The following is a 26,556-nucleotide window of genomic DNA, read 5'->3' on the forward strand; positions in this document are numbered from 1 at the left end:
ATGTTGGATATTTCAATTTATAACTATTGAGTTATATTTTGTTATCCGAACAAATAAAAGTCACATCTCTTAAATCTGCCAAATATATGTGGTGGGGTAAAATATGCAATATATATAAGGGTGATATTATATGCAGTGGTAGAATGGAAAATACTGTATTTAACTCACATGTCCAGCTACATTATTTAAGTATTTATAATGTCATTCTACTTCATACTTAAAAAAAAAAAAGAAGAGGAATCTTCGTGTCGGAACCAACGTGTCTTGGTTCTTGTTTCCCCCTCGCGCGCGCACCGCCCCCTCGCGACACCGCTGCAGGGGGCCCGGATGCTGCGGATGTGCGACACCTTCCAAAATATCGGCGCCTGCTTCCGACGCGACGCCCGGCTCCGGAGGATGGACGACGGCTCCGAGCTGTCGCCGAGCATCGCGCTCATCGTGCGGCGGCTGAGGGGAAGCCACCTGCACTCCCAGATAGAGAGGAGAGCCAAAGTGAGCGAGGCGCGCGGCGCGAGGCTCGTGAGCTCGCGGCTAGCGAGCCGGTTGCTGTGCACCTGCGCGTCGCTCCTCCGGCAGTGAGACGGTTCATACAGCGCATACAAAACTACAACTTTTAAAACGATGGTTTCTCAAATGTCCCGCAGGAGTGTTTACATCAGCCTGACATCAAGTTGGATTCCCTTAAAGAAGACGTACGCAGTTTTCTAAAAAAAACAGGTGGGCACATTATCGACTGTCTTCTTCTTCTCCTTCTCTCTCTTCTTCTTCCCCCTCTTTCTTCTCTTCTTCTTCCCCCTCTCCTTCTCTCTTTCTTCTCTCCTTCTCTCTTTCTTCTCACTCCTTTTACTTCTCTCTTTCTTCTCTCCTCTTTTCTTCTTCTCTTCTCTTTCTTCTTCCTTCTCTTCTTCTTTTCCTCTCTCTCTTCTCTTTATTCTCCTTCTTCTCTCTCTCTCTCTCTTCTTCTCTCCTTCTTCCCTCTCCTTCTCTCTTTCTTCTCACTCTCCTTTTACTTCTCTCTTTCTTCATCTCCCTCTCTTTCTTCTTTTCCTTCTCTTCTTCACCCTCTCTTTCTTCTCTTCTCCCTCTCTTTCTTCTCTTCCTCTCTCTTTCTTCTTCTCCCTCCTTCTTCTCACTCTCCTCCTCTCTCTCTTTCTTCTCCTCTCTTTCTTTCTTCTCCTCTTCTCTCTCTTTATTCTCCTCTTCTCCCTCTCTTTCTTCTTCTCTCTCCTCTCTCTCTTTATTCTCCTCTTCTCCCTCTCTCTTTCTTCTCCTCTTCTTACGTCAGTGTGGTGATGACGTGTCTCAATGTGTTGCAGGCTGGGAAAGACAGCTGCAGAATGCAGTGTACAGGGAGCTGCATGTGTAAGACACACACACACACACACACACACACACACACACACACAAACAACAACATGACATCATCCCACTGGGGAGGCGAAGCTTTGCCACTGTCATGTTTCAAAAAGTTATTACATAATTTAGGTATCGTAGATCATTTTGATACAAAGTTGCCTCGCGCTAGTTTCTGTAAACAATATTGTTGTCCTTCACGTTGTTGTTGTTGTTTATCTGCTCAGCGTCTCGTTTTGATCGCCTTCTTTCAGTGCTACTGGCTTCGTAGTTATTTTGTCTCTCGCGAAGAGAAAGTAAAGCGTTGCCGACGACGCCATAATAATCTGGATTCGTGTCCCTTTAGCTCTCCTGTCGTCTTTATTTGAATCCAATCGCTCGACAGCCGGAGAGGAGACCACTCTGAACCTTCGATGAACAGCCTTCAAAGGGGTTGCTCATCTTACCTCCGAGGGTCACATGCCTCTCTCTCTCTCTCTCTCTCTCTCTCTCTCTCTCTCTCTCTCTCTCTCTCTCTCTCTCTCTCTCTCTCTCTCTCTCTCTCTCTCTCTCTCTCTCTCTCTCGACGACTCATGCTCTGCTTTTTGAAGGATGACATATAACTTTTTGACTGATCCTCCCGTCGGCCGTCAGTCAGGCCCGCGTGCTCCTCAAACGGATTAGTCTGAACGTTGTTTAAGGCCCCGACACCGTGAGTCATTCAATCTGCCCCGAGCGCTTCCTCGGGGGGAGAAGACACGAGACGCTTCGGGTGGAGGCGTCGGGTGGAGGCGCTCTGACTCCTCTGGCTCTCACGGTGACGGACTGCTCTTTAAAAGAAGAATCTCTCAATGTGATTCGCCTTTTGCTTCCATCCTCGGCCTTGAAGCAGTTCGTATCATTTATATTTTCTGCGTTCGTCGCGGCTTCGATCATCCAAACACACGTCTGGATGCTCTTGATCAACCCTTCTTTTTATTGCGCCGCATCGCCCCCTGTGTTTGCCTCCCCTAGCCAGCTGCCCCCGAGTCATCCCGCCGCTCCTCCAGAGCACCTCAAAGAGCCGCTGGCCTACATGCGCAAGGCTCAGGTCAGTCTGTCTCTTCTTATCCCCGTCACTCCTCACTCTCCTCTTTCTCTTCTTCTTCTGCTTCCCCCTCCACCTTCTTCTTCTTCTTCCTCCTCCACCTTCTTCTTCTTCTGCTTCTTCTTCCCCCTCCACCTTCTTCTTCTTCTTCCTCCTCCACCTTCTTCTTCTTCTTCTTCTTCCTCCTCCACCTTCTTCTGCTTCCCCCTCCACCTTCTTTTCTTCTTCTTGCTCCTCCACCTTCTTCTTCTTCCCCCTCCACCTTCTTTTTCTTCTTCTTCCCCCTCCACCTTCTTCTGCTTCCCCCTCCACCTTCTTTTCTTCTTCTTCTTCCTCCTCCACCTTCTTCTGCTTCTTCTTCTGCTTCCCCCTCCACCTTCTTTTTCTTCTTCTTCTTCTCCACCTTCTTCTTCTTCTGCTTCCTCCACCTTCTTCTTCTGCTTCCCCCTCCACCTTCTTTTTCTTCTTCTTCTGCTTCCCCTCCACCTTCTTTTTCTTCTTCTTCTGCTTCCCCTCCACCTTCTTCTTCTTCTGCTTCCTCCACCTTCTTCTGCTTCCCCCTCCACCTTCTTTTTCTTCTTCTTCTTCTTCCTCCTCCACCTTCTTCTGCTTCCCCCTCCACCTTCTTCTTCTTCCTCCTACTCCTCCACCTTCTTCTGCTTCCCCCTCCACCTTCTTCTTCCTCCTCCTCCTCTTCCTGGCTCTTCTTCTTCTTGGTTCTTCTTCTTCTTCACTGTATTCACTGCATTTTGTGGGCGCTCCCCTCTCACACAGGCCAGCTGGGAGAAGCGTGTCCTCAAAAGCCTGAACAGCATGAGCACCGAGCTCGGAGTGCCTCTCGCTCGCATGGTAACGAAAATATTGTCAATTCCCCGTCGGACGGACGGTGTATAACTACAACGGCGCTTACTTGAGATTCCCTGGCAAGCGGCCTTCGTAGTCGCAACGCGCTAAAATATTCTTACGCCCGTATAGTTTTCTGACTGAGCTCTGAATCGTGGCTGAACTGAGGCGAAGCTTGACAACAGTCCAGTTACGGTTAGCAATGAGCTTTATAATGAGTTGTTGGGGATGTTATGTCCCCCCCCCCCTCCTCCTGCAGAGGCCCGCAGCGGAGCAGAAGGAGCTCGCCAACAAATGGAACGAGATGGGCGCGGATGAACCAGGTCTGCAGAACATTACCCAGGGGCCCCGGCCCCCCGAACGAGTCTGCCTTTTACGAAAGATCAGTGTCGACGCGTCTGTTCGCCGGGGCGTCGGTCGGACGTCGGGCGTACGTCGCATCGGCTGAACACGTCTCCGGAAAACCGGATCTAGCGCGCCCGCGTTATCCGGGAAGGATTTTCAAGAAGCGTCGGGTCACTCGGAACCATTTGAGCAGTCAGGGTTCGTACGGTCATGGAAAACCTGGAAAAGTCATGGAATTTAAAAATGGTTATTTCCAGGCCTAGAAAAGTTATGGTAAATACTTAAATCACAAAAGTTTTGGAAAAGTCATGGAAATTTGTTATATCCACGTGTTCATTTACGTCGAGTTTAAAATAATTCACATGTTTTTGAAAGGAAGACTCTCAAATTATAAGCCGGCATACGCCAAGTCCAAACAGGTGGATTTGCACGTAAAGGATAATAGTTTGATTAAAAGAATAAACATTTATATAAGTGTTTCCAAGAATAAACATGTATAGTAATGTTCATTCTTTTAATCAAACTATTGTCTCTCATTCATTTGTTTCATTTAAGGTATATTGTATGCTTTGTAATTCTCATTGTTTAACCCTCCTGTTACCTTCACATTTACTAACATATTTTACCCTCGGGGGTCAATTTGACCCCAGCAATTAAAACCTCCAGAAAATTATTAGAATTAATATTGTTTCCCAAGTTTAAGTGTGAGGTACTTTATGTTTGTTTGTTGACGACCTAAATAGCACTTTAAATATTTAAAAAAGTTGATATTTCTTATATGTTTGACACAGTGAAAAACAGCCTGGGGTCAAATTGACCCCAAAGAACACCGACGTTAAACATTGAATGGGGTCAAATTGACCCGAAAGGTAAGAGAGTTAAATACTACATTTTCAAAAAGTTTTAATGTACACACCGAGATTTCAGTTTGGTCATGGAAATTTGGTTTAAAGTCCTGGAATTCCATCGGTCAACATGTGTCCGAACCCTGAGCAGTAAACAGTGGTTTCCAGATGTGGATCCTGGTGTTCTGGCTTCACATGTCGTCGGAGGCTCGGCCTTCGGGGCTCAAGCATTCAGCGTTTCGCATCATTTAGTCTCCGGAGACACTCGGTGAACCAAACCTTTTGCACTTTGAGGCAGCACAGCGACAGAGAGCCCGGTGACCACCGGGCCTAACGATGCTGTCGCGGCTCGCCGCCATATCATAACATTTAGGATGCGGCTATAAACACGTCGTGCGCGTTGAAGCTGTCCAGACCCGTCGGGACGGAGCGGCGATAACGAGCGGCTCCCTCCCGCTCCGTGCCCTCTCGCTCTGGAAGTCCCACTTAAAGCTGCCGGAGCGCACCGTGACGCTTCCTCTACGCTTCTCGCGCGGCCAAGACGAAGCCGAGTGTCACAAATGAATTCCGGGAGCGCGTTCGAGTTGAAGTTGATTAAATGGACTTCGCGGTCGGATTCGTTCGCGTAGTCTCGTTTTTTTTTTTTTAGGCCGCTGAACCTGTTCCGGAGGAGCAGATGTAAACATCGTGCACACGCGTCGGCTGCGAGCGCCACGCACTCCTCAGAAATTGAGGTTTATTTACGTCTTTGTGTCTCCTCAGATCTCACTAGCTTTCGGCCTGTGTATGCCCCCAAAGACTTCCTGGAGGTAAGCACAGGGTTCTACGGTCATGGAAAACCTGGAAAAGTCAAGGAATTTTAAAATGGTCATTTCCAGGCCTGGAAAAGTCATGGAAAAAAACTTAAATCATAAAAGTTTTGAAAAAGTCATGGAACTTTGTTGTAATCACATGCTCATTTTCGCAGAGTTTGAATTAATTAATTTTTAAAGAAAGACACTCAAAATATATGCCGGCGTCCGCTCTCAATACGCACGATTTTCTAAATTGTTCATGTTTATACCGACTACCGAGATTTCAGTTTGGTCATGGACATTTGGTTTAAAGTCATGGAAAAGTCCTGGAAATCCATTGGTCAACATGTGTAAGAACCCTGTAAGCAGATTTCTGCAGCTCTGAGTTTTCAGTGCACAGCAAGAAAAACCTCAAATATATATAATTACATGCCGCGTTGTTGCAGGTGTTAATCGGCCTGCGGAATCCGAATCATGACGTCAGCGAGGACGTCGGCGTCAGGAGCCACTGGGGTCTCGTCCAGGTCCCCCTGAGTGTCCGGGACATCCCTCAGCTGGTAGGGACCCCTGTGGAGGGTTCCTCCTCCGTGTGTCTTGGCTGCAGTTGTTTTGTCCGTTTGTGACGCATATGACGGCGTCTCCTGTTGAGCTGCCCTGGGAAATGCACAATGTATTTAACATTTTTGTGTTGTGTGTTTAATTTCCAGAGGCTGGCCTTCTCGGAGCTGAGCCTGGCCAATGGGCAGTTGGGGATTGATGACCATGCTCACATCAATCCCGGTATTACTGGATAACTACACACATTCATTCACCATCCAAGTGAAAGAAAGCCTTTTACTTACACATTTAAAAAAAAAAATATATATATTTTTTAATTATTATTTAATTATTTATTATTCTTAAATTCAATATGTCCTGCTCTGCTATTTAATTTAATTTGAGTGTATTGTATATATTGTAAACTAGTTTGCTGCTGCTACAAAGAAATGTCCCCTTGGGGATGAATAAAGTATATATATATATATATATATATATATATACAGGACTGTCTCAGAAAATTAGAATATTGTGATAAAGTTCTTTATTTTCTGTAATGCAATTAAAAAAACAAAAATGTCATGCATTCTGGATTCATTACAAATCAACTGAAATATTGCAAGCCTTTTATTCTTTTAATATTGCTGATTATGGCTTACAGCTTAAGAAAACTCAAATATCCTATCTCTAAATATTAGAATATCATGAAAAAGTATACTAGTAGGGTATTAAACAAATCACTTGAATCGTCTAATTAACTCGAAACACCTGGAAACACATTTTCAAATGTTTGATTTTGTTTTGCTGTTATAAATCTTTTTTTAACTTGGTCTGAGGAAATATTCAAATTTTATGAGATAGGATTTTAGAGTTTTCTTAAGCTGTAAGCCATAATCAGCAATATTAAAAGAATAAAAGGCTTGCAATATTTCAGTTGATTTGTAATGAATCCAGAATGCATGACATTTTTGTTTTTTTAATTGCATTACAGAAAATAAAGAACTTTATCACAATATTCTAATTTTCTGAGACAGTCCTGTATATAATATGCAGACGTAGCCAGTGACTGGTTAGCTTAGCTTAGCATAAAGACTGAAAACAAGGACAACAGCCCAGCTCTGCGCGTTTGAAGCTCAGTTAATATCACATTGTATTTTTTTGGTCTGTGCTAAGCTAAGCTATGCTAAGCTATTTTACGCTAAGCAGCTGCTGGCGGCGGCTTCCTAGTTAATCGACACACACAAGTGTAAGTGTCAGGAAAGCAAACTTCCCATAATGCCTCAAATGTGGAACTATTCCTTTTGTAAGTGGGTTGGTTAACTGGTTTGTGCATCCCGTTACCATGACACCAGCCACGCACGACATTGAGCCACAGCTGATTCCCAGTTGGGATACTGGTTTGGACATCGAGCAGCATAATTGTCTCTGTACAGTATTTAACCTTTTTTAGAGTTATTTTGTTTAGTATATGATTATTAATAAAAAAGAGGGAAGGCGTCCTTTCAGTAGCTTTTTAATTTGATACCTAAACACATTTTCATTCTAGAGGTAATTAATCAGCTATAACAAACACAAATGTGTTTACCTCATGGACACTGGGGGTTTAATGGTGTGTTTTCCACTCCGGCCTCCAGTGCCACATGGCCGTCTGGGTTTTGTCAAACAATATCTCTGTTGAGTCCAGATATTGACATTGTTGCAGCCGGGTGTTTAGACTTTAAATAGAACTGTATCCACCGCCGCTGTGTTTGTAAATCAAAGAGATAACATTAGTTTGAGAAAGTGAGGCACTGCCGGGCGATTATTAATCTGTTTCGTTCTCTCTCTTCTTCTTCTTCTTCTGCAGACATGTTTGAAAACGAGTACGTTCAAATCGGGAAAAAAGGTCGGTGTTCGCTTATTGGATTTAAATTGTGTCCGAGATGCGTTGCTGTCATCGGCTTTTTTGTTATTCTAATTCTTTAGTTGAGGAATTTAAATGTGCAATCTTTTCTCCACAAAGTGATCAAAATGAAGTACAAATACAAGACGTAGGGGTGCATAGACGTTCCTGAAAGCAAGGGAAGAGGACTCTATAAAAGAATAACAGGGTGCATGAAATAATGCATTAACTAGAACGGGCACTCGGTAGAGCGCATAGCTTCGCATATCACAAGATTGGGCATTAAATTATGAACATTTTGGCATTGGTTGCATGCCAATTGGTAAAAAGAAGATTTTGACCTTTTCATGACCTTGACCTTTGATCCGATCGATCCCAAAATCTAATCAAATGGTCCCTGGATAATAACCAATCATCCCACCAAATTTCATGCGATTCGGTTTAATACTTTTTGAGTTATGCGAGGAGCACACATACAAATAAATAAATAAATACACGGCGATCAAAACATAACCTTCCGCATTTTCAATGCGAAGGTAATTAGTTTGACTGACCGCCACGTGGTCAGCTGCTGGCGTTAATGGATCTCCCTCTTCGCCGTCTCCAGTGCAGCAGTCAGCGCGATATGCACGTTTGAGTCTCACCCCGTTGCTCCGCTTTGACCCCGGTGTAAACGACAACCGCATTCTGGACGCCAATCGCACATCGACGGGCGTCTGAAACGCACAAGCTGCGTTTCATATACACAGCTCGGGGCCCCGGTCCAGTATTTCACCCTCGGCTGGCTGCGTGTCGGGTCCAGAGCTCCCGAGTCGTATTCCAGGCCGAGTGTTAAGTGCACTCAAATAGGAAATTTAAGAGCCGAGGAGTGTGTTCGTTTATGTTATGACTGGCCGGCACCTTGAGTCAAGGGGCCGCGTGTCTTTTGGCTACCGTCACAACAGAGATTTAGGGTAATATGGAGATGTGGGAGAGGTTGCTTCCAGAGGGTTTTTTTTCGGAAAGCTCTGCGATTATCACCGTTATGGGAATGTCTGTGTTATGATTCATTCTGTTTATACGTTGTCAGAGAGGATGGAAATGAAGTCGGGAGCCACTGTGTGCGTTTGAACACGCCCGTGGAACCCAAACATGTGGGATACGGAGCGACCGCTTGCCCGCTCTTTGGGATGAATCACTGCCATGGCATGTTTGTAGCAGTTTGAATAACTTATGTTATTGTTTTTGGGATGCATCAAAGTCCCCGTTGGTAGATGTTCTATTATTGTCTAAACGGAGGCCATCCTCTCCAAGTTCTCTTGAAGAAAACAAACCTCTTGACCATTCCAGCGTTGTTGTTGCCAGTCAAGATGGGCAGGTGTTCATTTTCACAGCTGCTGTGTTCACATATTATATAATTTTGCCAGAAAATCTCGAGGCTTTCTATGAATTCTGGCTGGTCCGATGCGGTCTCGTTGGCAGGTCAAATTTAAGTTAAAATCAATATAATTATTTTGACGTCATTCAATTTAATGGTTGATTCATTTAAAGTAAATTTGATTAATTATTTATTGATTAATTAAGTAACTTAAATTATTGATTAAAATGAATAAAAAACCATACATTTGAAGTAATTTCATTTAATATAGTCATTTTAATTGAATTGATTAAATATAATTATATTTAATTCATTTATTGAATTCAAATGTATTTAATATAAAGACAAATACTTAATTAAATAATGAATACATTTATTTATTTGACTATCTGGTTAGAAACAAATAATTGTACTTAATTGATATTTATTTTAATTCGATTTAACTTTATTCAAATAATTTAGAGTTTATTCAATACATTTTTTGTTTTAATCAAATGTATTAGAAAAAAATGAATGTAAGATTTTCAGCACTAAAACGGGCCATGGAGGAACTATATATAATATCTGTCCATGTCTTTCTGTCTCCTGCAGCTCTTCCATTGTTCACTCTTTGTGTCTCACTTCTTTTTCTCTTTCTTTAACTAGTGGTTGTTGAGCAGGACAGTGCAGCAGCGCAGCAGTACAGCAGGCAGGGCTGTTCTACTGGGCTCCGTGCAGACCTGTGGGCCCTCATCCTGAACTCTAATAACCAGCCACAGGTACTACATGCGCACACACACACACACACACACACACACACACAGCTGGAGGCGGCCGTTAACCGTCAGTGTTTCTTATAAAACAGCCGAGCACACACAGCTGCACTGATTCCCAAACTGCATGTTTACTACAGGGGGAAGTTTTCACAGTTGATGTTCAGGTCTTTTTTTGTTGTTTTTGGGCCCTCTTGAGTATTTTTGTTTCAGATATGGATTACAATTGGTCTGTTTTAGAAAGTATCCTGGGATTGACACTTGACAGTGAAATACCCGAAACACTGACCTGCAACATAATCTGTGTATTAACCCCCCCGGTCCTGTTTATTGTAGCTGTGTCTTGTCCCGCGTGTGCGAAATGTAAAGATAATCAAACGCAGGCGATCGAGCTCAGTCAGCCCAAACAGAGCGGCCGCCGGTGTGTGTGGCGAGTCCAGAGTCTCCCGTTGAGGCCGAGTTGATAAAACAATGCTCGCTGTGGGAAGATTGATTCCTGAGGGACCCGACGGAGGTCTGGAGAGTGTTACCGTGGCGCTGGACGTCAAAGGGCAAACACATTAAACAGTCAGCGTCGGATTGGCTCATTGCGTAAACCAGCATTTTGGTTATTACCTTCGCATTGAAAATGCGGAAGGTTATGTTTTGATCGCCGTGTATTTATTTATTCATTTATTTGTTTGTTTGTTTGTATGCGTGTTCCTCGCATGACAAAAAAAGTTTTAAACCGAATCGCGTGAAATTTGGTGGCATGATTGGTTATTATCCGGGGACCATTTGATTATAGTTTGGGATCAATCGGGTCAAAGGTCAAGTTCAAGGTCACGAAAAGGTCAACATCTTCTTTTTACCATAGCACGGTCAATTTTTATCCAATTGGCATGCAACTAATGCCAAAATGTTCATAATTCAATGCCCAATCTTGTGATATGCGAAGGTATGCACTCTACCGAGTGCCCGTTCTAGTTGCTTAAGTTTTACCGACAAAATAACCAAAGCAAGGTTATTTATCTGTTTTCTCCTTTTGACCCTAATTAATCAGTTTCAAGTATTCTGGCGGAAGTCATTTCAAGTGTCTTCTTCTCTTGACGCCGCCCATACTACCACAGAGGGTTAAATGTTCTCCGTCGGCTGTCAGAAGGTCTCTGTTTCTGTTCTCCTCGCGATCTGATGCGACCCGCCTCAAACCGGAGACACGTTTTGAGTTTAACCATGCGGTCGGAAACGAGACGCCCATCCCTCGAGCTCGTCGTAATCCACTCGGTCGTCGCCGTCAGAACACGTACACTTGAGTTGGCGGTCAAAAGGGCGATCCTTCAACGTACCGCGGAGAACTGGAATTTGATTTTGTCCAGATAGTCCCAGTTTAGGTCCCTGCATAGGATTTTTTTCTTCACGCAGGTTATTGTACACGTAAACCATGTTGTATCTTTGCTGTTTCAGGACGTGATGCATTACGAGCAGCTCACGGCTGGAGTCATACAACACGACCTGCTGGTGGACAACCTCATCTACAAGGTACGTTCAAAACAGACGCTGAAGCTTTGGTTTTAGAGTTTCTTTTAGATTCCTCATCACCGAAATCATTGGCACTGCGCGACATGAACACCAAGGAAATATTTTCTGGTACACAAAATCTCTATATGCATGAATGTACTGAACTGTTATTCCCAACGCCCTCCAGGACGTGAAGCTCACTGCCAGTAACGACGACTACTACTTTGTGTTTGAAGATTTCCTCTATCAGGTAGGGTCTCCTCTCTCAGTTCCACCATCATCCCCCCACCATACCGTCATACCACCATACGATCATACCACCATCCCACCATCTTACCATCCCACTATACCACCATCCCACCATCCCACTATACCACCATTCCACTATACCACCATCCCACTATACCACCATTCCACTATACCACAACCCCACTATCCCACTATACCACCACCAAGGTGACTACAAATCAGTTTTTATACACAACTTTTAGAGTGTGCGGAGGATAGAAACACATTTTCCTTTGGGGACGGATTCTCATTTTAATACGGTTAACAGCTTTTTATCCCGTCCCTTTAAGTAGTCACCATAGTTACATGGTCTCCCACAAGTGTTTAACACATATATATCACTTGCTATTCAAAATGAAACGTTTTCATTCCACTAGAGCGGAGCTGAATTACTGCTCTCCAGCGTTCCTCTTCGCCTCCAGTTGCGTATAGAGGATACAATCCCGGCAGTCGGCGCTCTGTTTGCCTTCACAGCCGATAGACGAGCGTCGGCGTACACTCGGCAACGCGTTTACTCAGCAGCTGCGAACATGTCGCGCTCCTCGGCGGCTGACCAATGAGCACGCAGGCGTAGCGGGAACAAAGCGCCGGTATCGCTGTCAATATTGACCGATGGTAAACTCACCCGGCAGTGAAAGAATCCACTCATTCAAAACAGGTTGCACTGGAGGAAAGTGCAAGTGTTTTTTAAAGGGCGACATTGTCGTGTTTTATGTTGTCATTAAAAACAAATAACGCTCATTATAGCAAATGGAAGAGGAACACGTAGAAACGTACATCATTCAAACAATTTAAATGACTATTTATGTGCATTATTTATATGGCATTTACTTTTAAATAGCTTTAAACTCCCATTCATTTCATATCGCCAGGGTTCGTACGGTCATGGAAAACCTGGAAAAGTCATGGAATTTTAAAATGGTCATTTCCAGGCCTGGAAAAGTCATGGAAAAAACTTAAATCGTAAAAGTTTTGGAAAAGTCATGGAAATTTGTTATAATCACATGTTCATTTACGCCAAGTTTGAAATAATTAATGTGTTCTTTAACCCTTGTGTTGCCTTAGGGTCATTTTGACCCGAATCAATATTACACCCTCCCCACGCCTTTGGGTCATTTCATTTGATTCAATGTTCACCTCACCCTCCTGTATTTATTATATTTATATTTTTGCTTTTTTGGCAATTGTTAGCCAGCAATTAAAACCTCAATTAAAATTAATATTTATTATTATTTTTAAGTTTAAGTGTTAAGTGTGAGTTTGTTTGTTTTTTGACTACCGAACCGACAACGACATTAAACATTGAATGGGGTCAAATTATAAGGGGGAAAGGGGAAAACTAACAATTCAAATCAACAAGAAAGACGCTCAAAATATAAGCCGGCGTACGCTCTCAATACGCTACATTTTCAAAAATGTTCATGTTTATACCGAGATTTCAGTTTGGTCATGGAAATTTGGTTTAAAGTCCTGGAAATCCACTGGTCAAAATGTGTAAGAACCCTGTATTGCAAACCAAGCAAGTACACTAGACGCATGCTATAGGCCTCTCCTATTCATTTACGCCTATAAATAGCTGCCGGCTCCTTTTGGCCCCGGAGAGTTTATTCCCCCCCCCCCCCCCAAATGTAATTCGGCTGAAGTGGACGCTGGAAATGAGACGGGCTCTCAAAAAATCTCCCGAGATGTGAGCGTAATGGAAAGAGCTCCTCTCCACGCCCACTCCGGCCGCCGCTACGCTTAATGTCTGCGTCGGACATCCTGGAGGGCTCCAGGTGCGCATTACTCCATCACACACACACTGATCCTAATTATTGCATATTTTAATGAGTTTGCGCACCAGATTGTAAACGCGTCGAGAAGGAGAATTATGCTTCCTGTGCGATTTTTAAGTCTGTAAATAGCTGTTCATGTTTTAGACCGAAGCAATTAAGTATAATAAAACCATATTAATTATTTATTTATGAATTGACTCATTCACTGTACGGTTTAATGTAGCCTATTGTATTAGAAACATAAATGCAGGTTTATTTTGACCAAAAATAGGTTATTTTTAGGTGTAATGTCTTCTCTAGACTATGTATTGGATTAAATACAATTATTTATAGACATATATGGCAAAAATGATTCTGCACTGCAGGGCATGACCTCTCAGCTTAGTGCACACACACACACACACACACACACACACACACACTCGTATAGAGCATGTGGGGGCGGGACCGATGCAGACCTTTAGACGTGTGTCTCCATCGTCGGGTTCACGATGGTCGAGGTGCAGGTCGGTCAAATCGGCCACTTTTTAATCAAATAGAATTTTATTAGAATAAATAAATCCTTTGTAAAGTAGCCGGCTGGACTTGAAACGATGAGTCGGCGGTTTATGGAAAGCGGTGCCGGTGCGACGCTTTAATAGAATTAATAAAGGCCATCACAGGCTCCCGAGCTAAAGAAAATACAAACACTGTATTAACTTCTCACTCCTTTATTCCCTGTTGCCAGGCACGGATTATGTGACATAGTGTGTGTGTAATCCACGCCTTGTGTGTGTCTGTATGTGTGTGTGTCTGTATGTGTGTGTGTGTGTGTGAGAGTGTGAGCCTGTTTAATACCATACCTGTGTGTTGCCAGGTGTTGCTGTGTTTCTCTCGAGACACCGCCGTCTTGGAGAACTTCAAATACAACAGTGCCACTCCGCCCAGATCCTTCATCCAGGGTGAGATGATGTGGCCCTCACCAAGGACACACACACGCACACACACGCACACGCACACACATGCACGCAGACGCAGCACACATCACATGAACTCAAAAGAGCGCCACTGTACTCGGATGGCTTGACCCAGATACCGCTGCATTAGTACTAGTACTACTACTAGTAGTAGTACTAGTAGTAGTAGTTCTAATCTGTGGCTGCCGCTTATTGATCTATCTGTGTCTGTTCCACAGGGAAGGGAGGCGAAGAGGAGTGTGCTGTCGTTTACCCTCCCAACGGTGAGCCTGCAAACATCGTCGATACAGAGAACCACAAAAACACAATATGTGACTCTTTATTGATTACATTTTTTCATGTAGACTAAATTATACGCCGTTTATCTACATTCATGACACAATGATTTACATTCTAAGATTCATTTGACGTGTTTCTGAGACGTACATATTTAAATTGACATTAAAGAACAACTGTTAAATGGCTACTTTGGGCCATTTAGATACTATTAAGTGTTGTTTTTTTAATGCCATTTTAATGTTTTTGATATTTTCAAATTGCGTGCAGGGCCTCATCCGATGGGGCTTATTTTAAATACATAAATAAATACATTTGCATTGACTGAAACATCTCATTTTCACAGGTGTCATCCCTTTTCACGGGTTTTCAATGTATGGTGAGTACATTTTGCCCCTGTTATCACATTAAACTCGCAGGAGGAATACCGCAACATCAATATATAACAATGTGTGTGTGTGTTTGTGTGTGTTGTTCTCTAGTGGCACCTTTGTGTTTCTTGTACAACGAGCCCTCCAAGCTGTACAGTGTATTCAGGGAAATGTACATCCGCTACTTCTTTAGATTACACTCCATCTCCTCCTCGCCCTCGGTAAACTCCCCGATTATTACTCATCTTTTCATACAACCACACAAACCAAATATCGAGATCAACAAAACATCCTGTGACGTCGGTGCGCCTTCCCTCCCGAATGTGCCCCGCTCCTCCTGCAGGGCATCGTGTCTCTGTGCCTGCAGTTTGAGCGGCTGCTCCAGACACACCTGCCTCAGCTCTTCTACCACCTGAGACAAATCGGGGCGCAGCCGTGAGTAGCCGCTCCTCTTCGTTGAGTGACAGTGATCATCATCATCATCATCATCAGATCTAATGGTCTAACTTGGTCCACAGTCACAAATTGAACATAAAGATGTGATTTCTTGTTCAATATTTTTCTCCTTCTTCATCCAGGTTCTTAAATTCCCACTTCATTTATATTTCTGTATTTAGCTTCGTTTTTACATTACATTACATGTAATTCAGCAGACGCTTTTATCCAAAGCGACTTACAATAAGTGCATTTCAACCTAGAGTACAAACTAAGAACAACAAGAATACAGGAAGTAACATTTCCTCAACATAGTCAAACTACAAAAGTACCATAAGTAAGAGCTATTTAAGTGCCACTGAAGTGCAAATCTGTGTTTTAATCCAGATATAGTCGGAAAAGGTGTGTTTTCAGTCTCCGGTGGTTTTTCTTTCATATATAGAGTTAGGCTACACCTTGCACAGACACGCGTCTTTTTTCTATGATGCGCTTCTGCCATCTTGTGGTGAACATGTGTTCTCACAACTTCCTAATAATAATAATACACTCGGCCTATTCCTGGCGCCTTAAGACGTGATGGTTTTGTCCCCAGGTTGCGTATCGCCTTCAAGTGGATGGTTCGGGCCTTTTCTGGCTATCTGTCCACTGACCAGCTGCTTCTGCTGTGGGACCGGATCCTGGGATACGATTCACTGGAAGTAGTGGCGGGTAAGAGTTGTTGCACGACAAACTCTGCAGTAAGACACTCTTAACTTTCTCTATTTTAACCCCCCCCCCCCCCCCAATGCCTCATCTCTGCCGCCACTCCTCCATAACGTGTGCTCCCCGAAACCTCCTCCAGTCCTCGCGGCCGCTGTGTTCGCCTTCCGCGCCGAGAACCTGATGGAAGTGACGTCCCTGGGTTCAGCTGAGGTATGGCTGTCTCCCATTCGACTCGTGTGTGTGTGTGTGTGTGTCTTTGACACTTTGGTCCTCTCCCTGTCCCCCCCCACATACTCCTGGAAGGCTGCAAATAGCCGTTATTGACCAGCCAGGACCAGTAACCCGGTCTTCTGCATGCACATGTCTGAAAAATGCCTCGCTGAGCACTTCAGGATCCTCACTCTTTGACTTCACTCCTTCCACTCCCACAAACCAGAGAAGATGTCGTCTTTTTTTTTAACACATTAATCTGAATTCCGTCACGCAAATGTGGCGTACACACACCTGGGAGCTGAACTAGTGCCTCCTCTTATCAGCCTTGTGTTGCATTAGGATTCTAACCGGCGATGTTATTCCCGTGCCACCGTCACATGACTGACACCAGGAGTAACCCATCCGATGACTCGCCCCCCCCCCCCCCCCCCCGAGGGCGAGGGGGTTAAACTACAATGTGACGCACGGGCCGACCGGCTGATGTGTTGCTCCGAGGTGCTGGCGGGCAATATCTGGTTGCTCATTTACCACCTGCCCCAAGCAGGGAGAAGATATCATAACATACTGCTCCTTATCTTATATTTAGACCCTCAGGGCCAGCGTTGAAATGTTAAACCCTCCCGGTAAACATGAGAGGGTCCCTAAATTTAATCTCCCTCCGATCCCAAAAGGACAGGGTCGGGGAGCTGTCGGGCGAGGGGTCGTCGCTGCCCAAGGATCCTGCACTGTCATCTCGCATGTTGTTCTGTGGAGATATGCATCTTAAAAAGAGGGCGTGGTGGGCCGCGGCGGGCAGTCTAGATGACGAATCCCCTTTGCGTTTTCGTTTCGACACTGCAGGCTGTCCTCGCCGACCTTTCGACTCTGAAGGTCATGCCGATCATCCAGGTCTTCCTGTTCGCCACCGCCATCTGAGGAGCGCGGAGACTCCGGGACGGGAGCCCATAATGCCGCTTTGCGCCGCCACGACCGCAAAGACGCAACGCCGGCAACCCTCCGTCGAGAAACCCCCCCCGAGTGCGGCAGATCCTGCGTCTCTCGCACGAGCTCAAGCATCAAAGCCAAACCCCTCTTTAGCATGGATGTACCCTGAATAGCGGATCCCCGCTATCATACGCTATCAGATATTATACAGGTGTGCAAGTGAAGCCCGCCAAGCTAACCTCCTTAAGCACGGAGCGGCAGCCGTATCGCGAGAGGAGAGCAACGGTCACGCCGCCGAGCTCGGCTAACGAAGTGCTAATTAGCTCCTGCAATTTACTCTGCTGCTTCTCACGCTGTTAGAGGACGCCGTCGCTGATGAATGAGGAGATGGGAAGCATTGAGCGCGTTGAGAGGAACAAACGAGTCAAATGTAACTTATTTAAATATATATGTCAGAAGCTGAGGTGTACACACATAGTTTATTGTATTTATGAAGAAATTGCATATTCCTGCTGACGGGATTTTAGCAACTTTATTGCCAGTGTTTATGACTTCTTCATTCAACATCCTGCGTTTTATTCCTGAATGTATCCAGCTATATCCAGTGTATTTCACCTTTCATTTTCAATGCGATCAAATGATTTTTCTATATTATTAACGGTATTCTTTGTCAGCCAATGTCTTTTTTTGTCAATGAAATAAAATAGTTTGCCTCCATCCTCTTGGTTATTGAGTACCACCTTTTAAAACATTAGACCTTTTAATGTTTGGCCGCGCTGCAGACCTCTGCTGGCTGATTTTTCCTGCTCCTTAATTGCATTATATTTTCAGCTTGTGTGTGGACGGGTAGATATTTGGAATACTGTATTTCGAGAGCTCACTAGAGAAGGCTGAAAAGCTAAATGACAGGTTGGGAGCCTTGAGGGACTTGACCTGCCGTGCCCCCCCCCCCCACACACACACACACACCCCCACCCACCTCCTACATGAAGCATCTGCTCTATTCCTCCCTCGTAGTTGGCTTCCTTCCTTCCTCCCTCCCTGCCCCCTCCCTCCCTCTTCTGCGGGCACGTATCGAATTATGCAGTTCTTCTCTTTCGTCTCTCCCTCTCTCTCCCCCGCTCTCTCTCTCCTACACCTCCCACCTGTTCACTCGGGCACCCATGGGTGACTCTTTTATCATGCACCTCCTTCGCCCTCCAGGAGTCTGTTCGTCCTGAGACAACACTGCTACCTGCTGTGTGGTTCACTCACACAGGGGTCGCTCCTGCTGGCAGGGAGATATGGCTTATACTACTAAGTGTTTGAACGACTGGTTATATTTCCAACGATATCAAATTGGACATCAATTGTTGTTTTTAGACAGCTTACAGTTGTATACCAATAAAGTTTCATCTGACCAAAAGAAGAAAAATGAGGAATATACAATTGAAAAAATTATATTTTAACAGGACTTTATGAAATCGCTTTCCCGAAACATGCAAAGTTCAAGTTAATTCATTGTATTTCTTTTATTATGCAGACTTAATGTAAATAAGTTGGTCTCATGGCAGGTTTTGGCATCTAGAATCCCTTTGACAGAATCCCCTCTGTATTTGTTGGGGGACTTGCTGTGGAAATGCAGGGAAGTTCATTCTTAACCTTGGAAAGAGTCACATTTTTGTAATTCCTTTTGAATGAGAGTTAAAATTGTTCATGATTTTTTTTTCTTTTTTCCATCAAACTTGCCCTTTTTTCTTTTTCCAAAAACATCAATGTTTACACATCTCAGTCAATAATGTTGCCGTGTGTTGTGTCCAATTAGAATGAGACTGATTTATTTTATATTTACTTAGTTTATTATATTTGTTATGGACTACAGGATCATAAATATAATTGTTATGGACTCCAGCATCATAAATATAAAACACCTACGCACAGGGACCAGATGCACTGGGTTTAGTGACTGTAGCAAAACACAAATATACAACACCTGTATATTGGTGTATATCATTTTATTTACACAGCAAATATTTGAATTATTCTTCAAAATTCACCCACATTTCCCTGTGTCGAACCTATCTCTAAAAAGCTGCTTTCTCAGATAACAAAACCACATAAAACAAAAAGAAGGATGTTTGCGATTGGTGTCTCTAGATGTTGTTTTATGTCACATTATCATTGCATTTGGTAACAGTAACACAAACCTAATAATAGCGTGGTAGTAGTGTAAATAATGTAATGTAGTTGTTAATAGTAACACCATTATTACTGTTATTCATATCAACACCATCATTGCCCTTTAACGTGACTTCATTTCCCGCGCGGAGCCTCTTTAAATGTGACACACAGAGTGCTGCCCGAATCGACCAATCAGGTGCTGCCATGTTGGGACATTCTGACCAATGAGAGCGCTCAGCCGGGAGGGAAAACTTGCGTGGCCCTCGGGCGGTTGGAAGTGAAAAAAAAGAACAAGTGGCGATCATCCTCCGCGTCATCATGACAGGAAGAAAAAAAAAGAACTAACACTTTAAAATAAATATTTAAACCCAGTTGTGAGTCGCGTCGCCATTGTATGACTACAAACGACTACGACAACCCTGTTGAATTTCTCCACACACAAAAAAAAAATCCTCCCGCTCATGCTTTTACAGGCATACATTTGTGGCCAGATTAAGCCCCGCCCCCTTCTCTCCATCCTGATGTCAGATCAGTTTGCGCACGGACTTCCGGTCCGCTCGCCCTCCCCTCCCTCGGTCTGCGTCGGCCGGCGAGCAGCCGATATGACGGGAGGCATCGCAGTGTCACGCCGAGCCGTGAACGGCTGCTGACTTGAGGGGGGAAGAAGAAACAACAACAACTTCGTCTCTAAAGTAGCCGGACGTCGGTGTTGATATAGGTCGCCGGAAGGATTAGGGGAAACGGGAAAGAAGAAGAAGAAAGAGGAGAAGAAGAAGAAGTGTGTGTTTTTCCTCTTTTTTTTCTTTTTTTTCTGGGATGCGATGGGATTTGCTCCTTTCGCGTGAAGAGGCGGACCTATGAGACGCTGCGAGTTCAATATGCCGAAACTGTCCCCGGTGTTTGTGTACTGTACGTGGAAGTACAGAGACAGTTTTCTCCCCACTCACAGGCCCACGTAAGGATTTAACACTCGCACCGGGTCGTGTCATTTTCTTCCCCGGCACACAGAGCTCTTCGCCGGGATCTGCTTCTGGTCTTGGACGGTGGGGGGTGGTGGTGGTGGAGGAGGGGGGGGGGGATTCCTCCAGACGAGGCTGCATGTGCGTTTTTGCTCCTCTTCGGCGGCTGTGTTCACTACTACTTTATTTGGTTCGCCTAATTATATAAATATATATTTATTTTAAATCGATAGAATTAGAAATGGGGGACCGGCTCGTCGTAGCTCGCAGCAGTCACCCCTCCGGAGCAGCCGGTGAACCCTTAGGGTAATAACCGGATCATCATCTGTTTCGAGGGGGGTGGGGGTTAATATTTCAAAGTAGTTCTGGCCCAGGGTGAACTATTATTTTGAAGGTATCTCATGCTCCTCCTTTGTGACAGCAATCTCCCGTTTGAGCTGCAAAGTCGGTCGTGTTTAAAAACTCAATATAATATCTCGTCTACTGCGGGGATTTTTCTTTATTCTTTAAATTGGTGCATTTCCAGGTGTCTCTTTTTTTCTCGTGACGCCCCCATATTTATCCTAAAAAAAGACATACAATTTAATTTTTATTTATTTATCCACTGGTTTTTTCCCAGACTGAATCAGACTTTTTTTTTTCTTTCCTCTCCGGGATTGCCCCAGTCATCCCCAACCCCACGGATAGGAATTACTAGCTCCTTCACCACCTCCTCCTCCTATTTTTTTGTTTTTGTTTTTGTCTTTCTTCCACCATGAGTTACATCCACAAGATATTGTATGTTTTGCTACGTGGACTCGTCATCTATGCGGTACTGGGCTCGGAGTGCACTAATTCGAATCATCTACCCGGCCACGCGTCGGATGCTGCACATGGAGCCGCCACAGGTAAGCGCAATGTCGTATACAATGTCCCCATGTACCCCCCTCCTCCTCCTCCTCCTCCTCCTCTTCCCCTTCGTGCTCCCTGTGGCTTCCTCAGGGAAAGCCGAGGAATGACCTGCGCACGGGGCTTAATGGGAAGTGATGCATTTTTGGCACCTTTTTTTCTTCATCCCCCCTTCCTTCCTTCCCTCCCTCCCTCCCTCCCCTCTGTACATTGCCGAGGAGCGCGTGACATGACAGGAATGCCTGATGCACCCTCGCCGTCGGGGTGTTTACGGTAATCGTGCCCTTCACGTGTCACCGGTGGATGCTGCGGAGGGCAAACGTACATCCGTAAAATGATCACACACACACGCGCGTGCACACACGCATCATTTTGCACGTCAAATATATAGAAGCCCCTTCTAAATGTTCCCTTGACATGAGCAGGTGTTTTGTTGCGTCATTGTCAGAGTCCACAGGTGACCCTCCTCCTCCTCCTCCTCCTCCTCCTCCCATGAGCTGATGGGAAGAGGATTTCCATATATTTGCATCTGTTTAAAACGGGCAATAATGCCTTATGTACACAATAGTTGCCATAACCTATTATTGAAATACTATGGTTAATTATTAAAGGCACGCACTTGTCGAGAAAAATGAAAGGAGCATTACCTTTATTTTATTTTATACCTTTGATTATTTCAAATATAAATATGAGTGTATGTATTGTTTAAAAGGCATCTAGTTGAAGCTAAATTGCAGGAATTTGGGTCAATTAGGTGAAAAATAACGAAGACATTGTGACGGATACAAAGGTCCATGTGCACGTGATTGTGTTGACATTAGTGACGCGTGTACATGTGTCCGTGTCCAGTATGTTCAACTTGCATGTCGATAACGTCCCTGCCGGCGTGTTCTCGGTGCGAGGTGTAACCCGCCTGACTGAATCAGGTGCTCGGCTCTTTTAAATGTGGATTAGTTCCTTTTTTCAATGTTCTTTGCGTCTGCTTTCAGTCCCCACGTAAAGGACTTGGTATCACCCACTCGGGGACGACTTCAGTCGATAGCGACCACGGGCTGAGGTCAAACAATATGCGATGTGTCTGTAATAACAGGTGGACATGCAACTGCATATGGACATTCATTTAAATACATTATAAATGACATTCCTTGTAAAGTATTTTGACGACCTTGCAGACATTTGTTTATAGATGTTGAACTTGTTTACGCCTGAGACGTTCGTGAGGAGCTTTATTCTCTCTTTTCTCTCTGTGTTGGAAAAGCTGGACATTTGGGGATTCTAACCTTTGTTTAGTTTTTTTGTACGAATTAAACAAACCAGATATTATCTGTTGCATGCTGGGAGCTGCTCGGGACATTTTAGTACCTTTTGGATGAAAGCAGTCCGGTTTCCAGTCTTTGCGCTAAGCCAGAATAAACCGTGGCCATGCCCTCCTCTACATATATACCACCGACTGTTATCACGCGATGACAACTGGACCGTCTCCATGACAACTGATCAAACTCCACACGTGGGGGGGGGGGGGGATATATATCCCAAAAAATGGCCTCTGCACACTTATCCTGACAGGCAGACTGGCGGGCATGAGTCGGCCGAGGTGTCACTCAGGCAAATATTGGCCTTTCGCTCTGCCGAGGTTATCCAATGTTAAAAAAAAGAAAAGAAGACGCAAATTACAAGTGTTTGTTTTGAGTCATGTGCACTCTGGGCTGTCAGAAAACTGCTAAATTATCCCTGTGTTGACACTGACAGGAGACCGGTAGGTGCGGCAACTTAAGACACACACACACACACACACACACACACACACACACACACACAAAGCCTGGTAACTGGAGGCTTATAGACTCATCTATTTGTGTTCATCTAACGCATCAACCCCCTGCTGGGTCGAGGCTGCATGAGAAAGTAATGACCCTCGTCCCGGACAGCTGTTCGTGACTTGTCTGTTTACAAGTGTGAGGCGGCCCCGGGAAAAAAAATCAACCGGCGGATGTACAAATATATTGATTATTCAAGAAAAGAAACGACAACAAAAAAGGCACTCTTTGCCCTTCAGCACTACAACAGGTCCCCGGGTACAACGGAGTGGATGCAGGCACAGCGGTGATTTAACAGTGTCGGTTCTCATGACCGCAGCGTTACCCATTTCCCAGCTGGCCGCGCGGAAAGGTCAGCTGCCCTTTTCCCTGGTCTCGGAGTCAGGCGAGAGAAAATACATCTCTCTCTGTGTGTGTGTGTGTGTGTGTGTGTGTTAATGTAGCTCCTGTTTATGCCGAGTTGACTTGACAGATTAATAGCCGCCCGAGTGATCCTGAATGCGTGTTTGTGTTGCTACTTCGTCTTGGTATTGAGGCGCGATTGTGTTTCACTTTAAAGCGGGTCGGTTTCAAAGCTCGAGAGCGAGACTGTAACTTTTTAAGAGACGCGCTGTTCCTCGCACTCGTTACACGTTCAATTCAGATTGAACTAGAACGGGCACTCGGCAGAGCGCATACCTTCGCCGCAGCCACTTATTTTTTTGTCCCCACACTCTCGGCTGACTCATCGCTTGATGTCTTGTGAACATTTTGGCATTAGTTGCATGCCAATTGGATACAAATTGACATTAGTAAAAAGAAGATTTTGACCTTTTCATGAGCTTGACCTTGACCTTTGACCCGATCAATCCCAAAATCTAATCAAATGGTCCCCGGATAATAACCAATCATCCCACCAAATTTCACGCGATTCGGTTTAATACTTTTTGAGTTATGCGAATAACACGCATACAAATAAATACACAGCGATCAAAACATAACCTTCTGCATTTTCAATGCGAAGGTAATGAAACATATATTTTTTTAATTCAACACACCGGAGGGATTTAGCTGCTACGACTTTAATTGGCCCGGGTGTGACTGAGCTAACTTTAGGCAACTGTTGAGTCAATTTGCTTTAATGTCTTTAATGTGTTGAGTTTTACGAGTTCACGTCTACACTGTCCCTTTAATGACACGGTTATTAACATCTGTGACTAAGAACACTGACTCAAGGATGTTTGCACATCAAGAAATTAGGTGACACTGCTGAGTGATGCTCTTCTTGGGGAATTATTCATTTTGCCTGCAAGTGAATTTCCACACACACACACACAGTTTGTGCGTGTGAAATGTCACACACTCATTAGCGATGTATAATATGTTTCTTGGCCCGGTGATTGAGGTCAGAGAGGAGGCTGTTGGCGGTTGTGATTGAAGCAGTTTCGCGGCCTCCCATTCATCCGACGGGAGGGCACCCTGTTTGTGTTCGTTCACAGATAATTACACCAGTCGATATTTACCGTCAACATCTGTATTGCACTCCAGTAAAAGGGTGCGTCATTTAAAAAACAGAGGATTAACGAGAGGTTGTTTTTTTTGAACGTCACAAGCCTCCATCCTGAAAGGAAGAGGACGGCGAGTCGGGCGCCGAGGTCGTGACTCATCTGGATGTTGTCTTTCTTCTCTTGGTCTGAACCAACCGGAACGTTGCTCCGGCCTTTTTTCCTTAGTTTAGTTTATTTTGATCAGCAAAATATACAAAAATCAAAATTCAACACAAGAAGAAAGTGGCTGACCGAAAGGGTCAAGGCTGAAGCTATCAAGCTTATAAGTGCCCTAACCTGTAATTACACGAAAAAACATATTTCAGAGAACTATATACCTATATATATATATACATAAACATTCCTGCTCCTTCCTTTTCTTCTTTGGGCTAAAACTCAGAGTGGATGTAAACAATAGGAATCATTAAATCATCTCCATGGAGAAGACGGAGTTCGATCAAATCATAGGGGGAAGGCAAAAAAGAGAGAGGCGTGCGTAAAGGGGGGGGGGGGGAGTTTCGGGAGACAATTTAAGCTCCGTTTGTAAAAATTAGAGTCGACGCCGGCTATTTGAGAGCGAAGTGACTGCGTTAATAAAGAGATTTGTTTGGAACCAAATCCCTGGGCACGCAGGAATTTGCATTTCGCTCTATCGAAAGCAGCACGCTCGCCCGAGGAACGCCCGGCGCTCCTGCTTAGTGTGGCTCCGGAGCTTCGGAGCTTCGGAGCGGGCTCCGGGTTCACTCCAGGGGCCGATAGTGACAGAGTGTCAGAGGGAACGTGGAGCGGGTCGTAATGTCCCGGATCTGTGGCGAAGCTGTTTCCTTTCCCCCGACTAGGACACGCTGTTCTAAAGGAGTTCCCCATGAGCAACAAAAAAAAGAAAAGAAAAAGTCAGACTTTACCAGAACTTCTGTCACGACCCCTGAGAGCTCTCGCGTCTAAGAAAAGCAGAGTGACTTTTGTAATGCGGTCACTGGATAGGTACAAGGAGTCCGTTTTGTGTTTCCGGCTTGTTTGTGCTGCCTTCAGGGACTCGATATCCTTCGGTGTCTGAAGCGGGTTGTTCATCACTTGTTGGCCCGCCGGCCCGTGAGGAAGAGGGAGGAGTCTGCATCCACGGAGGAACCAGAGCAGCCGGTAGAATAGGTTTTTAAAACATGGCGAATTACCGCAACCACGAAAGGTCATCGAGCATGAAGCCGTAGATGTCTGATCGAAAGATAAATCAATAAATCAACTAGAACGGGCACTCGGTAGAGCGCATACCTTCGCATATCACAAGATTGGGCATTGAATTATGAACATTTTGGCATTAGTTGCATGCCAATTGGATACAAATTGACCGCGCTATGGTAAAAAGAAGATTTTGATCTTTTCATGACCTTGACCTTTGACCCGATCGATCCCAAAATCTAATCAAATGGTCCCCGGATAATAACCAATCATCCCACCTAATTTCATGCGATTCGGTTTAATACTTTTTGAGTTATGCGAGTAACACGCATACAAATAAATAAATGAATACACGGCGATCAAAACATAACCTTCCGCATTTTTAATGCGAAGGTAATTAGTCGGGGGGGCTTCAGCGCTTGTGATCCAACTCTAATGAGTCCCGCCACCAAACAGAACCGACCCGGATGTACTTATAAAGCCACTGGTTGAAGTTTTCCACGTGCATTTTCCATCGCGCCCGACATCGACGCGGCGGGCTCCTTATCGTCACCGAGATCGCGTCGTCGGGCCGGTCCAGTCCGACTGGTCTCACTGGGGGATGACGGGCTTTGTTTAATGGTTCTCCCCTCTGTGCCCGAAGAGATCGGGTTCAAACTCCAACCAGCACCGAGACAATCGATGACCCGGTTCACTGGAACGGCTCTAATCTCCATCGAGTGGTTCTTCTTCTTCTTCTTCTTCTTCTTCTTCTTCATCTTCTTCTTCATCTTCCTCCATGAGGCAGACAGTGATATGTAAGGTGTATGGTTCTTTTTT

The 26,556-nt window shown here is 44.7% G+C and overlaps 2 protein-coding genes across 3 annotated transcripts in view; both read left to right on the top strand.

The window, feature by feature from the left end:
- The first annotated feature begins 339 nt into the window (after positions 1-339).
- tbc1d19 (TBC1 domain family, member 19) lies at positions 340-17,928 on the top strand. The gene is made up of 21 exons (XM_056442932.1): positions 340-492; positions 645-717; positions 1,317-1,362; positions 2,347-2,422; positions 3,194-3,268; positions 3,522-3,585; positions 5,215-5,261; positions 5,693-5,803; positions 5,954-6,026; positions 7,630-7,668; positions 9,668-9,780; positions 11,218-11,292; positions 11,459-11,521; positions 14,191-14,275; positions 14,509-14,553; positions 14,913-14,945; positions 15,049-15,158; positions 15,281-15,372; positions 15,965-16,080; positions 16,214-16,284; positions 17,128-17,928. Exons 1-21 carry the CDS (start codon positions 397-399, stop codon positions 17,200-17,202), a joined length of 1,578 nt encoding a protein of 525 aa, XP_056298907.1. The 5' UTR covers positions 340-396; the 3' UTR covers positions 17,203-17,928.
- Positions 17,929-20,470: 2,542 nt separating this feature from the next.
- Positions 20,471-26,556, top strand: part of stim2b (stromal interaction molecule 2b) — a 34,927-nt gene continuing 28,841 nt past the window's right edge. For both annotated transcript variants that reach the window (XM_056442604.1, XM_056442605.1), the window contains exon 1: positions 20,471-21,217. In XM_056442604.1, coding sequence (XP_056298579.1) covers positions 21,085-21,217 — 133 coding nt within the window. In that variant the 5' untranslated portion in view covers positions 20,471-21,084. The remainder of the gene's footprint in view (positions 21,218-26,556) is intronic.

This window comes from Pseudoliparis swirei, chromosome 21, assembly GCF_029220125.1.
Source record: "Pseudoliparis swirei isolate HS2019 ecotype Mariana Trench chromosome 21, NWPU_hadal_v1, whole genome shotgun sequence".
Lineage (NCBI taxonomy): Eukaryota > Metazoa > Chordata > Actinopteri > Perciformes > Liparidae > Pseudoliparis > Pseudoliparis swirei.

Excerpts from the sequence above, each read along its gene's own strand:
- tbc1d19 (XM_056442932.1), top strand. The coding sequence starts at position 397 with ATGGACGACGGCTCCGAGCTGTCGCCGAGCATCGCGCTCATCGTGCGG. Across the intron at positions 11,522-14,190 it reads TTGAAGATTTCCTCTATCAG|GTGTTGCTGTGTTTCTCTCG; the intron begins GTAGGGTCTCCT and ends GTGTGTTGCCAG. Across the intron at positions 15,373-15,964 it reads AGACAAATCGGGGCGCAGCC|GTTGCGTATCGCCTTCAAGT; the intron begins GTGAGTAGCCGC and ends TTTTGTCCCCAG.